General features: G+C 38.4%; 2 protein-coding genes across 2 annotated transcripts; one reads left to right on the top strand and one right to left on the bottom strand.

Annotated features, from left to right (window-relative positions):
- Positions 1-5206: 5206 nt before the first annotated feature.
- LOC102616506 (peroxiredoxin-2E, chloroplastic) lies at positions 5207-6214 on the bottom strand. Its single transcript, XM_006481845.3, has one exon. The coding sequence runs from the start codon at positions 6101-6103 to the stop codon at positions 5405-5407; it is 699 nt and encodes a 232-aa protein (XP_006481908.1). The 5' UTR covers positions 6104-6214; the 3' UTR covers positions 5207-5404.
- A 491-nt stretch (positions 6215-6705) lies between these two features.
- Positions 6706-11763, top strand: LOC112498656 (uncharacterized). Its single transcript, XM_052443068.1, has 8 exons — positions 6706-7377; positions 7700-8158; positions 9662-10445; positions 10536-10682; positions 10768-10855; positions 10936-11031; positions 11122-11250; positions 11321-11763. The coding sequence occupies exons 3-7, from the start codon at positions 9666-9668 to the stop codon at positions 11151-11153; spliced, it is 1143 nt and encodes a 380-aa protein (XP_052299028.1). The 5' UTR covers positions 6706-7377; positions 7700-8158; positions 9662-9665; the 3' UTR covers positions 11154-11250; positions 11321-11763.
- Positions 11764-11773: the final 10 nt, after the last annotated feature.

Raw genomic sequence — 11773 nt, forward strand, 5'->3', positions numbered from 1 at the left:
TAATCTTGAGAAACAAGTATAGTTTAGAGGTTCAAAATATATCTATTCACATCATATTTCTTCTAGATCCTTGTGGATTCGTAATTCTAGAAGTGGTCAACTATGTATGTCTTCCAGATAATCTTATTCTCTATATATTGGAGGAATAAAATTTTCTAAAGTTTTTCAATAGTCAATTTCTTACATTCGTATTCCAACAAATAAATATGTAAAATGGCAGGCGGGTCTCATATAATTGTCATATGCTAACACTTCAACTGAAATCTGTGTGTTAGAAAATATTTTTCATATTGCTATAAATAATTTCACTTAACTTAAATTACTCTAGCTATATGACTAAGAGCATCTCCAAAAGACTTTTCAAATAAAATTCTACTTCTTATTTTAAGAGCCACATCAATATTAAACACTCCAAAAGACACGTTAATTTAGATTCTTCAAATAAAATTTGTTTCTCACTCTTCAATATTACTGAGTGAGTTTCTCCCTCTTCTATTAATATTTTATTATTATTTATTGAAAAAATAAGACTGCAATAATTATTATTTATGTTTCTTTTAAAAAATATAATAACAATTCAATTTGATAGTGGGAAAGATTTAATTAAAATAATATTAATTTATTCTTATTTGATGAGTCTTTTGGAAGAGATTATATTTTTTTTATACACTTATTTGCCACATCAGTAAGTAAATTAAAATTTGAAGAGTAAAATTTAAAGACCCTTTCAGAGATACTCTAACATTCTGCTGAGGAAAAGGCATACTCAATCAGTTCAATATCATTTTAAAATTTTTACCAATTGATATCTTATTTTATTTCTTGAAAATTACACTCTTTGTTTGATTTAAATAAAACACGTGTGCAGTGGAATACCCCCCCCCCCCCCCCACCACAACACACACACATATATGTAACAAATTACTAAGCCAATTCATTTTGATGGTCATTCTATTGAGTATGGACATATTGATAACATTTTTCTCAAAACAAAAAAAAAAAAATTGGGAAAAAAAATTTGACTTCACAAATGACATGTTCTCATATAAGTACGTTAGCACTTGGCATCCTGCGCATGCTGTTTCACATAAGATATTCAAGAGCCGGCCAACGTTTCGACTTTTGAGCTCCGCACGCCTGTGTTTGAGGCACGCGTAACGACGTCAAGTGCTGCACATTTCGTTAATTATTTCTTCGGGTCTTGCTAAGTTACAATTAGTGTAATTTATAACCCACCAATTTTTTTTTTTTTAAATTCTTTATCACCCTCACACGCGAATCATTCATGACCACAACTACATTTTAAAAATTTAAATGCAACAGTCTAGGAATTTATTATCTTTTTGTAGCCACTATAATTAGAAAAATTACTTATGCGATTGTTAAAAATTGGTTAATTACTTTTTTTTTTTAGACTGATTAATCATCAGATTACTGCATTACACATATATTTATAACAACTGCTTATTGTAGCAGAGGTATTACACTGATATTTACAATCAGATATACATGATTGGGACTTACATTATTACAATGAATTCTATAAAGTACATGTCCAATACAATTACTTAATTCAATACAGAATACTCTTTTCTGTTTTTTATTTTTAAAGAAAAACCCGTTTGAAATTTTACCTCTGTTTTCATTTCTTTCTGTGAATTTAATGATTGTTTGCACCTACCACAACCACAAGTCGTGATTTTTGTGAGTTTCTGAGCTTTGGTACAGATTCTCCGAATATGCTTTTGAAACCACTTGCTTATTTGTGCTGTCCTTTGGGATGATGATAAAAGATGAAGTTATTTAGACTCCATTTAACATTACAGTTGAAATTTAATAAGTTAATTTTTTTATAATTTGTGACAAAAATAATATTTGTTAAATTCAATAAAAGTTACTTATTTTATAATTTTCTTCATTTTAACAGAAATTTTTAAAAAACAAACAGAAGATTACTTTTCATAAATAATTTATTAAATAAGTTATCATACATTTTTAAAGTTCCTATTATAAACTTAATATTTTTTTAAAAATTATTGTCTTATTTTTCTATATACCACAATATTAAGCTACTAGATATTACATTACCACAATACCACCACAATCAAATTATCGATACAATTGCTATAAATTCCCTCTAGTATCAAAGTTTTGATCTAACAAGTTCATATTTTTTTTTTTATATTTTGCTTATATTATCTATTATAAAATTCAAAAAAGTTTGCATATAATTATGTCAATTTTTTTTAACTTTAAACAATTTCACATGAAAATTAATCATAACTTTTAAAATTAATTTCACAACGATGGTTTTTAATATTCAATCTATTTATTTTTTTTCTATAGTTATGATGTTTATTGCATCAAGTTTAATATGAATGTAATGCATATTACTTTTTATTTTATCTTAATTATGTATTACTATGAATTTTTATCAAATTTTATATAACAAATTTATTGAGTTTTTTTTCACTTTATGTAATTTTATGTGTTTTAAAAAGAAAAAGACATGTCCAAACATCATTAAATATACTCTAAAAAAATAAAAAGTAATTTAGACTTAGGTCTATTTTGGTTATTATATAATAGAACAATATATTTGTAATAAAATTTACCAAACACATGTACACTATTTTTTAAACTCACAACATCCACAACAACACAGTTTACCAAACACTAAACTACTTTTTAATCAGCTGCTTATTGCATTCGCACATAGAAGCAGCTTATTTAATCAGCAATTGCAATTCCAAACTAGCCCTTAGTCAAATAAGTAATTTCGGAACTGTACGAAATGAGATTATACAATAAATTTGTCAACTGATGACTCATCTCATGTATCATTAACTTTCTTTTTTTTTTGTTTTTTCCAAGAACTGTACTACAATCCACTAGTACTACAATCTACTAGTACCACAATCACAGGCTACCAACACTTTAGATTCATACAATTAAGCTATGTTTGGATGTTGGATAAAAGGTGAAATTAGACTAATTTGAAGGATAAAAAATTAATCCAATCCAGAGTCATGTTTGGCGGTTAGGAATAATAAATTAGTCCAAATTTTAGTCCAATATTCACAGGATTATTAATCCCCTTTTCACATGGGTTTACATAGGATTAGATATCTTATAGTCTAAATTTGTTACTAATATAAAAAATTTATTCAATAATTTATTTTTTTACTTTTTTAAAATTTAATAGTAAATCAAAATTTTAATTCAATAATTTATTTTAACTAATATGTAAATAAAAATTATTCAATTATTTCATTATAATAATATTGAAATCTAAGTATTAAATTTAACAAATAGTAATATGATTTGAAAATAATATATTATTTAAATAGTTATTTTAGCTTCATTAAATTAAATTTAACATAGTCATGCCCAACATTTTGCCGAACAAAAGACAATACTATATAATCCAGTAAAATCCAATCTAATTCTATAAGTTAATCCAGTCCAATCCGATCTTCCAAACGTAGCATTATAGTACAGTCCAGTCCTAGGTCGAGCATAACTAAGAACTCTACCAATAAAGACATAACTTGTGAGTATTATTAGGTTGATATCAAGCTAATAAGCTATACCTCAGCATATTTCTGAAAAACTTCCCCTAGAAAACGTGTCCTGGACATAATCAGATGAAGATGGAAGTGAAACACAGACTTTCATTTAGAAATTTGAAGTCAATAAACCCAGGATTGGCAATCAAATACATTCTTTATAATTGAATTTATTATGTAGCCACAACTGAATATCCCTATCCAAACATTGGCAATTATTTTTTTCACCAACCACACTTTGCATGAAACTATTTACATATCAATCAAATGCTTCAAGATATGAGGTTTTAAACTATTCCAAAAACCTGGGCAAGCCTGGTATAAAACAGTTTATTCTTCTCAAGCACATGCCCCTCTTGCGATCCAAAATTGGATCTAGAACTAAAAGCCTGACAGAGCTATGACTGAAAATGTGCTGGAAAATGTCTCAAATCCTTTATTTCGATGGTAATCTGAATCTGACTAAATTTAACCAAAAAATCTATAAATTTAGGATCTGAGGCTTGTCTTGTTTCTTGGATTACGAAATAAAAATCAACACATCAAAATGACCATTTTACCTCAATAAAGCATGGGAAAATTTGTTATTTACTCCTTGGAATGACCAATGCCCTAATCAAAATCAAAAGTTACTGCTTAATCGTTGTATGTACGGTTTACACTAGCATCCAGCAGACCTGTTTGAACAAACAAAACTGACGTCGAACTTAGTTAGATACTTGCTAATCTATCAACCATAGAGCTCAACTTAATAGTTCAAATCAGATTACGATGTTATAGATTGTATCCATATGCTACGTAGAGATTTAATAGAAAGTTTCCAAATAAAAGATTTTGTTCTATTTGTTTTATTACAATTAATGTGATTCTTATTATGCTCATTACCGATATCAAGTGTCAGCTTGAGACTGAGGACAAATTATCTGCTTTAGGGTTATGCATCCCTTGCAACTTGTACCTAACATTAGAGGCCCAATTAGGCTCTGAGTCTTATTTGAGCTGAACACTCTAAGCCAAGTATTGGCTTCACAATTTCTGCCACTAATGCAACATCAACATGGGCATTAAGTAAACCCCAACTCATATCAACTCGGAAGGCATAGGTCAAAGAAACCTTTTTAGAGTTCAATCAACTAACATTCAAATAAATTCTCTCTATACCGATCCTCATTCACAATCAATCATTCATTTCAAAGCTAACCTTCTCCTTTCTTGCCCTTATGCTAAATAACCATGACATTTATGTATATACAATGGCCAAAGAAAGATATTATTTAAAATAAATTATTGGTAGACGGTCACTAGCAAAGGTCACTAAAAGCCTAATGTTGCAAGGGATTCATAACTCTAAAGCAGCATGAAAAGCCGCATTCCTTCAGCATGTTTAATGACTCAAAAGATCAAAAAGGGAAAGCAATAGAATATGACAGCATAATCTGGTGCAGGCTAGCACATTTTTGGAATTCGAAAGGAGCTCAAACATTTAGAAGAAAGATATCACAACCTTTAGTACATCATTGATAAAAAATTTATCTTTTAGCTGTACCAGCATTTTGAAAAATACACTCATACATGTGTACTCTCTACATATGTTAAACGATGTAAGCAAACAACCCAGCAACCATTCAAAATCCAAATAATCGAACAGATATGAAGATTGGGATAAAAAATTAAATTGAGCAGGATAAAAATCCAAACAGCTCTGAAAATTCAAATGCACAAGGAGAAGTAGAAATTTCAAAACCCGAAACACGAGTTTTTAGTAACAAAGACACATTATTCAACACTCTAATGAAAGTTAAATTATTAAAAAAAAAAAAACTATCTCACCGAAATCACAGAGCTTTGAGCATGTCCTCAGCTCCGCTGAAAGTAAAGGCGCCGCCCTCCTCCAAATTGAGCACCTTAACGACGCCGTTTTCTGCCAAAAGGGCGTACCTCCTGGACCTAACTCCCAATCCCATGGGCTTGTCACTCAAGTCGAGCTCACAGCCAATAGCCTTAGTGAACACCCCGTTCCCATCAGACAACAAAAGCACTTCATCGTTGATTCCAAGATTCTCCTTCCAGGCCTTCATAACGAAGGCGTCGTTCACGGAAATGCAGGCGACAGTGTCGACGCCTTTGGATTTCAACTCGGCGGATTTCTCGACGAAGCCCGGGAGGTGTTTTTGGGAGCAGGTGGGGGTGAAGGCGCCGGGGACGGCGAATAGGATTGCTTTTTTATTGGAGGTGAGGTCGGAGACGGTGATGGTCTGGAGCTCGCCAGCGGAGTCGAAGTAGGAGAGGGTGGCGTCGGGGAGCTTGTCGCCCACGGAAATGGCGGCGGAGACTGGCGTGGCTTTGGTGGAGAGAGAGAGTTTTGTGGTGGCGGGTTTTGCGAGGAGGCGGTGGCGGAGGGAGAGATTTTTTAGTGGGTGAGGGAGGGAATGGAGGGATTTAGGCGAAAAGAGAGAGGATTTGACGGCGGCAGTGGAAGTGGCGGTAACGGCGGCGGAGGAGAGGAATTTGGAGAATGTAAGAGAGGTTGCCATTTTGGCGGAGCGAACAATGGAAGTGGGTGAGGATTCTGAGACTGAGGTAAAGCGGAAGCTTTCTGTTTCTTTGTTGGCGGTCTTTGTGTCTCGTGTGCGTTATAGCCAGGTGTATGAAGATGATAACAAGTCAATTTCCGTCCTTTCTTCCTATCATATTTATTTTATTCTTAGTTAGTCAATTTTAGGTAGCCTTTTTTTTTTTTTTTTTTTAAATACAGTACTAAAATTTTTAAATCAATTATATAATTAACATATTTCTAAATTTTTTTAATAGAATTGATTTAACTAAATCTAAAATTAACATATTTCTAAATAGCACACGTCATATTTAAATCTTATTAAAAAATAGAGAAAAAAGATGTTATTCAACTAGATTTATCATAAATATACAAAATTATTTACTACACCAATACCCATTCTAATTTAAGTGTCTCTTTCTTTCATTATTACAAATTTTTCGTTTTTTACACATCTTCAAATCTATGAGATGACAAAAATGAAAAATACATAAATTAATGAAAAAAAAAAAACTTTTGAAATTTTTATAGTATTCAAATGAGGGTGCAAGTGGGGTCAATGCTAATGTTGATGTTATGTTGTGCAGTCGTTCTGCGGCTAGATATTATATCTAACTAGTGACTACTTTTATATCTTTTTCTTGGCCCATAGCTCATGTCTATATTCATTTGAAGAGTGAATGTTTGCTCAGTTTGCTTTCGGCTATATGGACCGTTACTTGGCCATTTCACCAAATAATCGGCAAGTTATTTCCTTGTAAACAACCTTCTATTGATCCAGACCTACCACCACCCCCTCATTGTGATCACTCTGATCACCTCCCTTGTGATCCTCAATAGCCCCATGACCATTTATCATGGAGACAGCCCACTGCCCTTAATATGCACCGAACTTTAAACTCTTCCCACCCACTAAGATATAGCCCGTTCAACGCCAAAACCGTGTTCAATCAATCACTACTTGTGAGAATGCGGTTGGTGTTTCCAATCGTCTCCGCTCTGGCGTGACTTATCCACCAACTTGTGCAACCCACTCTCCCAAAGCCGTCTTATTCCCCTGCTGTGAACCCTGCAGCCATCCTTAATCCAAACGCGCCTCCTCGTCCCCAGAAATCATTTCTTGATGCGGTTGCTGGTTCTGCAGCCCCTTGGGTTCCGGTTAAACCGGTTTTATTACATCGTGGTGAACCCATAGCACATTTTCTGCCGAGGAAGTGTAGGTTATGGCTGAACCTTTCAAACTGGCACTTGTTGGTAAGTTTTGTTTTGGCCATCCCCCCACAGAAGCTATTACATCATTCTTTGTGTCCGTGGGGTTGAAAGGGAACTCCAAAATCTCTCTGCTTGATGATAGGCATGTGTTGTTAATTAAGCTTGCCATAGAGGAGGACTATTTTTGTGTTTGAGTGAGACAAACTTTGTAATGTTAATGGCCAGAGTATGCGGAAATTTTTAAGTGGAGTACCGATTTTCGTTGTTAGGAGAAATCTCCAGTTGTGCCTGTTTGGTTGTCATTACCCTATTTACATGTTCATTTTATTCATTATAAATCTACTTTATTTTTCTACTGCTGCAGCTATTGGTACACTTTTGCGTCAGGGGAGGGGAGGTGATCAGAGTAATTACGATGAGAGGTGGTGGTAGGTGTGGATCAATAGAAGGTTGCGATCGTCTGTGATAATTGCCAAGTTATATTTTGGTTACTTTGGCTGCTTTAGCTTCACCTAACAGTCTGGGGAAATTTACAAAACAAGCCAAAAAAAGAAGGCATTTTTCAACTTTAACCCCTCAAATTTTTTTCTTTCAACATTAGCCAAATCACCACATTTTGGACGAAATTACCCTCCTCATTCTCACGTTTCCCTCAAGCAAATTCCTTCCCCTCTCACCAAAATCTCATCACCGGAAGTTCTATAGATTGTCGGCGGCAGCGTACATCGGCAGCGGAGAAAGTTGTTGGCACTTGAAAGAAGCTAAATCACGTTGAAAATCTTCGGAGATCTCCAAAATCAAAGAAAAAAATTGAAAACCCTAGGTGAGTTGTTATTGCCATTTTTCTTGTTGTTGTTGTTGCTGTTGTTGTTTGGGATGTTGTTGTTGTTTGGGTTGTTGTTGTTGTTTGGGATGTTGTTGTTGTTTGGGATGTTGTTGTTGTTTGGGATGTTGTTGTTGTTGTTGGTGGTGTTTTAATGGCGGTGGTGGGTGAGATGCATGTGGGAAAGGGAAGAGAAGAGAAAGGGGGGAAGCCAACTCGCGCTGCGTCGCACGCGAGATGCGCGCGGCGTGCGCACCTCGCGCGCGCGAGATGGGCGTGCAGCGCGCATCTCGCGTGCGACAGGCGCATCTCGCGCGCGCGAGGTGCGAACGCCGCGCGCGAGATGCGCATGTCGCACGCGAGATGCGCGCGGCATGCGCACCTCGCGCGCGCGAGATGGGCGTGCCGCGCGCATCTCGCGTGCGACATGCCCATCTCGCGCGCGCGAGGTGCGCGTGTCGCGCCCATCTTGCGTGCGACAGGCGCATGTCGCGCGCGCGAGGTGCGAACGCCGCGCGCGAGATGCACATGTCGCACGCAAGATGGGCGCGACACGCGCACCTCGCGCGCGCGAGATGGGCATGTCGCACGCGAGATGCGCGCGGCACGCCCATCTCGCGCGCGCGAGGTGCGCATGCCGAGCGCATCTCGCGTGCGACATGCGCATCTCGCGCGCGGCGTTCGCACCTCGCGCGCGCGACATGCGCCTGTCGCACGCAAGATGGGCGCGACACGCGCACCTCGCGCGCGCGAGGTGCGCATGCCGCGCGCATCTCATGTGCGACAGGCGCTGCGTCGCACGCGAGATGCGCACGTTGCGCCCCTCTCGCGCGCGAGGGCGCGGCCTCGCGCGAGCGAGGTGCCCGAGGCCCGCGCGAGGGACGCCCAGCGCCCGCGAGTTGCGTGCCCGCAAGCAGCGCGCGCGCTTGGCTTCCCTCGCGCGAGCCTGTCGCACCAAGAGGCAGCACCTCTTGGTGCGACGAGCACCACCTGTCGCACCAAGAGGTGCTGCCTCTTGGTGCGACAGGCTCGCGCGAGGGAAGCCAAGCGCGCGAGCTGCTTGCCTGCACGCAACTCGCGCGCGCTTCGCTTCCCTCGCGCGAGCCTTGCGCAACTCGCTCGCGCGCGGCCGCGCCCTCGCGCGCGAGATGGGCGCAACGTGCGCATCTCGCGTGCGACAGGCGCTGCGTCGCACGCGAGATGCGCGCGGCGTGCGCACCTCGCGCGCGAGCGAGTTGCGCTAGGCTCGCGCGAGGGAAGCCAAGCGCGCGCGAGTTGCGTGCAGGCAAGCAGCTCACGCGCTTGGCTTCCCTCGCGCGAGCCTGTCGCACCAAGAGGCAGCACCTCTTGGTGCGACAGGTGGTGCCCGTCGCACCAAGAGGCAGCACCTCTTGGTGCGACAGGTGGTGCCCGTCGCACCAAGAGGCAGTGCGCAGTGCTGCCTTAATTTTTTTTTCTTTTGTTCATAATTTTTTAATGTGTGATACTTTTAACTTGTACCAGATAAATGGGCAAATCAAAATTAGCATTGCATAACCCACCCGGACCGATTAAAGAACCGGGAATGATGAAGATACCTTATGTTGATCACTTCCCTGGGCGTATCACGAGTATGTGCAAATTAGATGTCGTTGTTAATGCCATCCGGGAAAAATTAACAAGGCAACAGTTGAAGCTATTCAAAGACGATATATTTGGGCATTTCCTACAGTGCCGGAGCTATCCGTTCAGTGGCGTGATTGTGCACAATATATTGCTTCGGCAAGTGTCACATGGCGATGGAAATGACAAAGATGAGTTATGGTTTCAAGTTGGCGACCATTTGATACGGCTATCGATTGGAGAGTGGTGCCTAGTAACGGGACTTTGCTATGGCGAAAAAGTATTCCTGACGAAGCATAAAACAAATCATAGGTTACTTAATAAGTACTTTGGAGGCAGGATTCGCGATATAAATCTTGGCCAGTTCGAGGAAATATTTATGAACTTACGCTTCAAGACTATGAATGACACCGATGCGCTAAAAATTGCCATGTTTTACTTTGCTGATAGAGTGCTACACGGAAGAAAGGATCATTGTCAAATCAATTTCAATTTACTTAATGAGGTAGATGACATAAATCATTTTCGAAGTATTCCGTGGGGTCGTTTGTCATGGGAAACAATTTATAAAAGCATTGATAATGTATTGAACGGCAAAGCCAAAAAATTTAAGAAGGCAAGCGCAGAAAATCCATTGCATAGAATTGAGAAATACAACTTTTACGGCTTTACGTCGGCAGTGCATGTGAGTGAAGAAGTTTTTTTTATAACTTAGTTTTGTTATAATAAATATTTAATGACACGTTTTTTTACTTCATATCTTTCCTTGTTGAAGGCATGGATTTTTGAAGCGATCGAAGGACTACCATTAGAGTGGGTAGAGAAAATTAAGAGGAAGGGTGCTCGGATCGTGCGATGGAAGCCTGTGGCTTCTTCAAATATTAACTTCGGCGAAGTGTATTCATACCTGAACGAGCGTCTTGTAAGTCATTTATATGTATGTCTGTATATAAGTATTACATAATATATGGTTATACTAATTGGAAATTTGGTAATCTTTACGACAGGATGACACCATTTTCCAAACCCTGAAACCGGATGCAAAGGAGAGAGCCACAAATTATTGGAAGAGTGTCGAGGATTACGTGTTTAATGGTCAGTACATTACAATACACAATAATATTTCTGCTGGCATGGATATTGATATAAATTAACTTGGTATAATCCCTTCACAGCATATTCACACGTATTACCGCTTGATCAGCGAGAAGCAACGGCGGTTTCCAAATGCACTACCACAACGCGTCACGCATACAGATACATACTTTTGGGCATGTTTTTAAATTTTATAATCATTAATTATAATTTCGATGTTTTAAATATCTCGAAATGTTATTAATTTTCTACTCATCGTGTAATAGGTGTTCCTAAAGCAATTATGGAACAATGGTAGTTGTGATGTCAATTCATTACAATATGGCAACAACTTGAGCAGCTATATGGATGGGCGGGAAGATCTCATGTCCAAACCGTTTACGGATGTCGATATGGTAAGAATTGTCACTCAATCTTATGGTAATTGTGTATAAAATATACTAATTTACCAATTTATTTATGTAGATATTCATCCCTGTGAATTTGGGCGGCGATCATTGGGTACTAGCTCGAGCGGACCTTCGCGCGAGGAGGATGCGGATTTACGACTCGTTGGTTACCTTTCGCGAGGACAAAACATATTTGCGTAAATTCAAACCTCTTCAGGTCGTCTTCCCTCAATGGCTTCAAGATGTTGGATTCTACAACCTTCGATCTGAGCTGCAGAGTGCCGACCCTTGGAAAGTAAGAATCGTTAAGGATGTGCCCCAACAATCACCTGGAAGTGGTGATTGCGGTGTATTTATGTTGATGTTTACAATGTATTTGATGTTCGGGCTAAAACTTGATTTTGATAGTAGCCACGGGCATTACTTCAGGAAGAAAATTGCTGTAGATATATTCACGGGCGATATTGCCTTGTAAGTCGTTGTATTGTATTAAGACTTGATGTATGGATGTAGATTGTTTTTTTAATAG

Source organism: Citrus sinensis, chromosome 6, assembly GCF_022201045.2.
Source record: "Citrus sinensis cultivar Valencia sweet orange chromosome 6, DVS_A1.0, whole genome shotgun sequence".
In the NCBI taxonomy this organism is placed as follows: domain Eukaryota; kingdom Viridiplantae; phylum Streptophyta; class Magnoliopsida; order Sapindales; family Rutaceae; genus Citrus; species Citrus sinensis.

What these genes read in the sequence shown, in the direction of transcription:
- LOC112498656 (XM_052443068.1), top strand. Translation starts at nt 9,666, where the DNA reads ATGGGCAAATCAAAATTAGCATTGCATAACCCACCCGGACCGATTAAA. An exon ending in GCTTTACGTCGGCAGTGCAT is followed by an intron (nt 10,446 to 10,535) that starts GTGAGTGAAGAA and finishes TCCTTGTTGAAG; the next exon opens with GCATGGATTTTTGAAGCGAT. An exon ending in CGAGGATTACGTGTTTAATG is followed by an intron (nt 10,856 to 10,935) that starts GTCAGTACATTA and finishes ATCCCTTCACAG; the next exon opens with CATATTCACACGTATTACCG.
- LOC102616506 (XM_006481845.3), bottom strand. Translation starts at nt 6,103, where the DNA reads ATGGCAACCTCTCTTACATTCTCCAAATTCCTCTCCTCCGCCGCCGTT.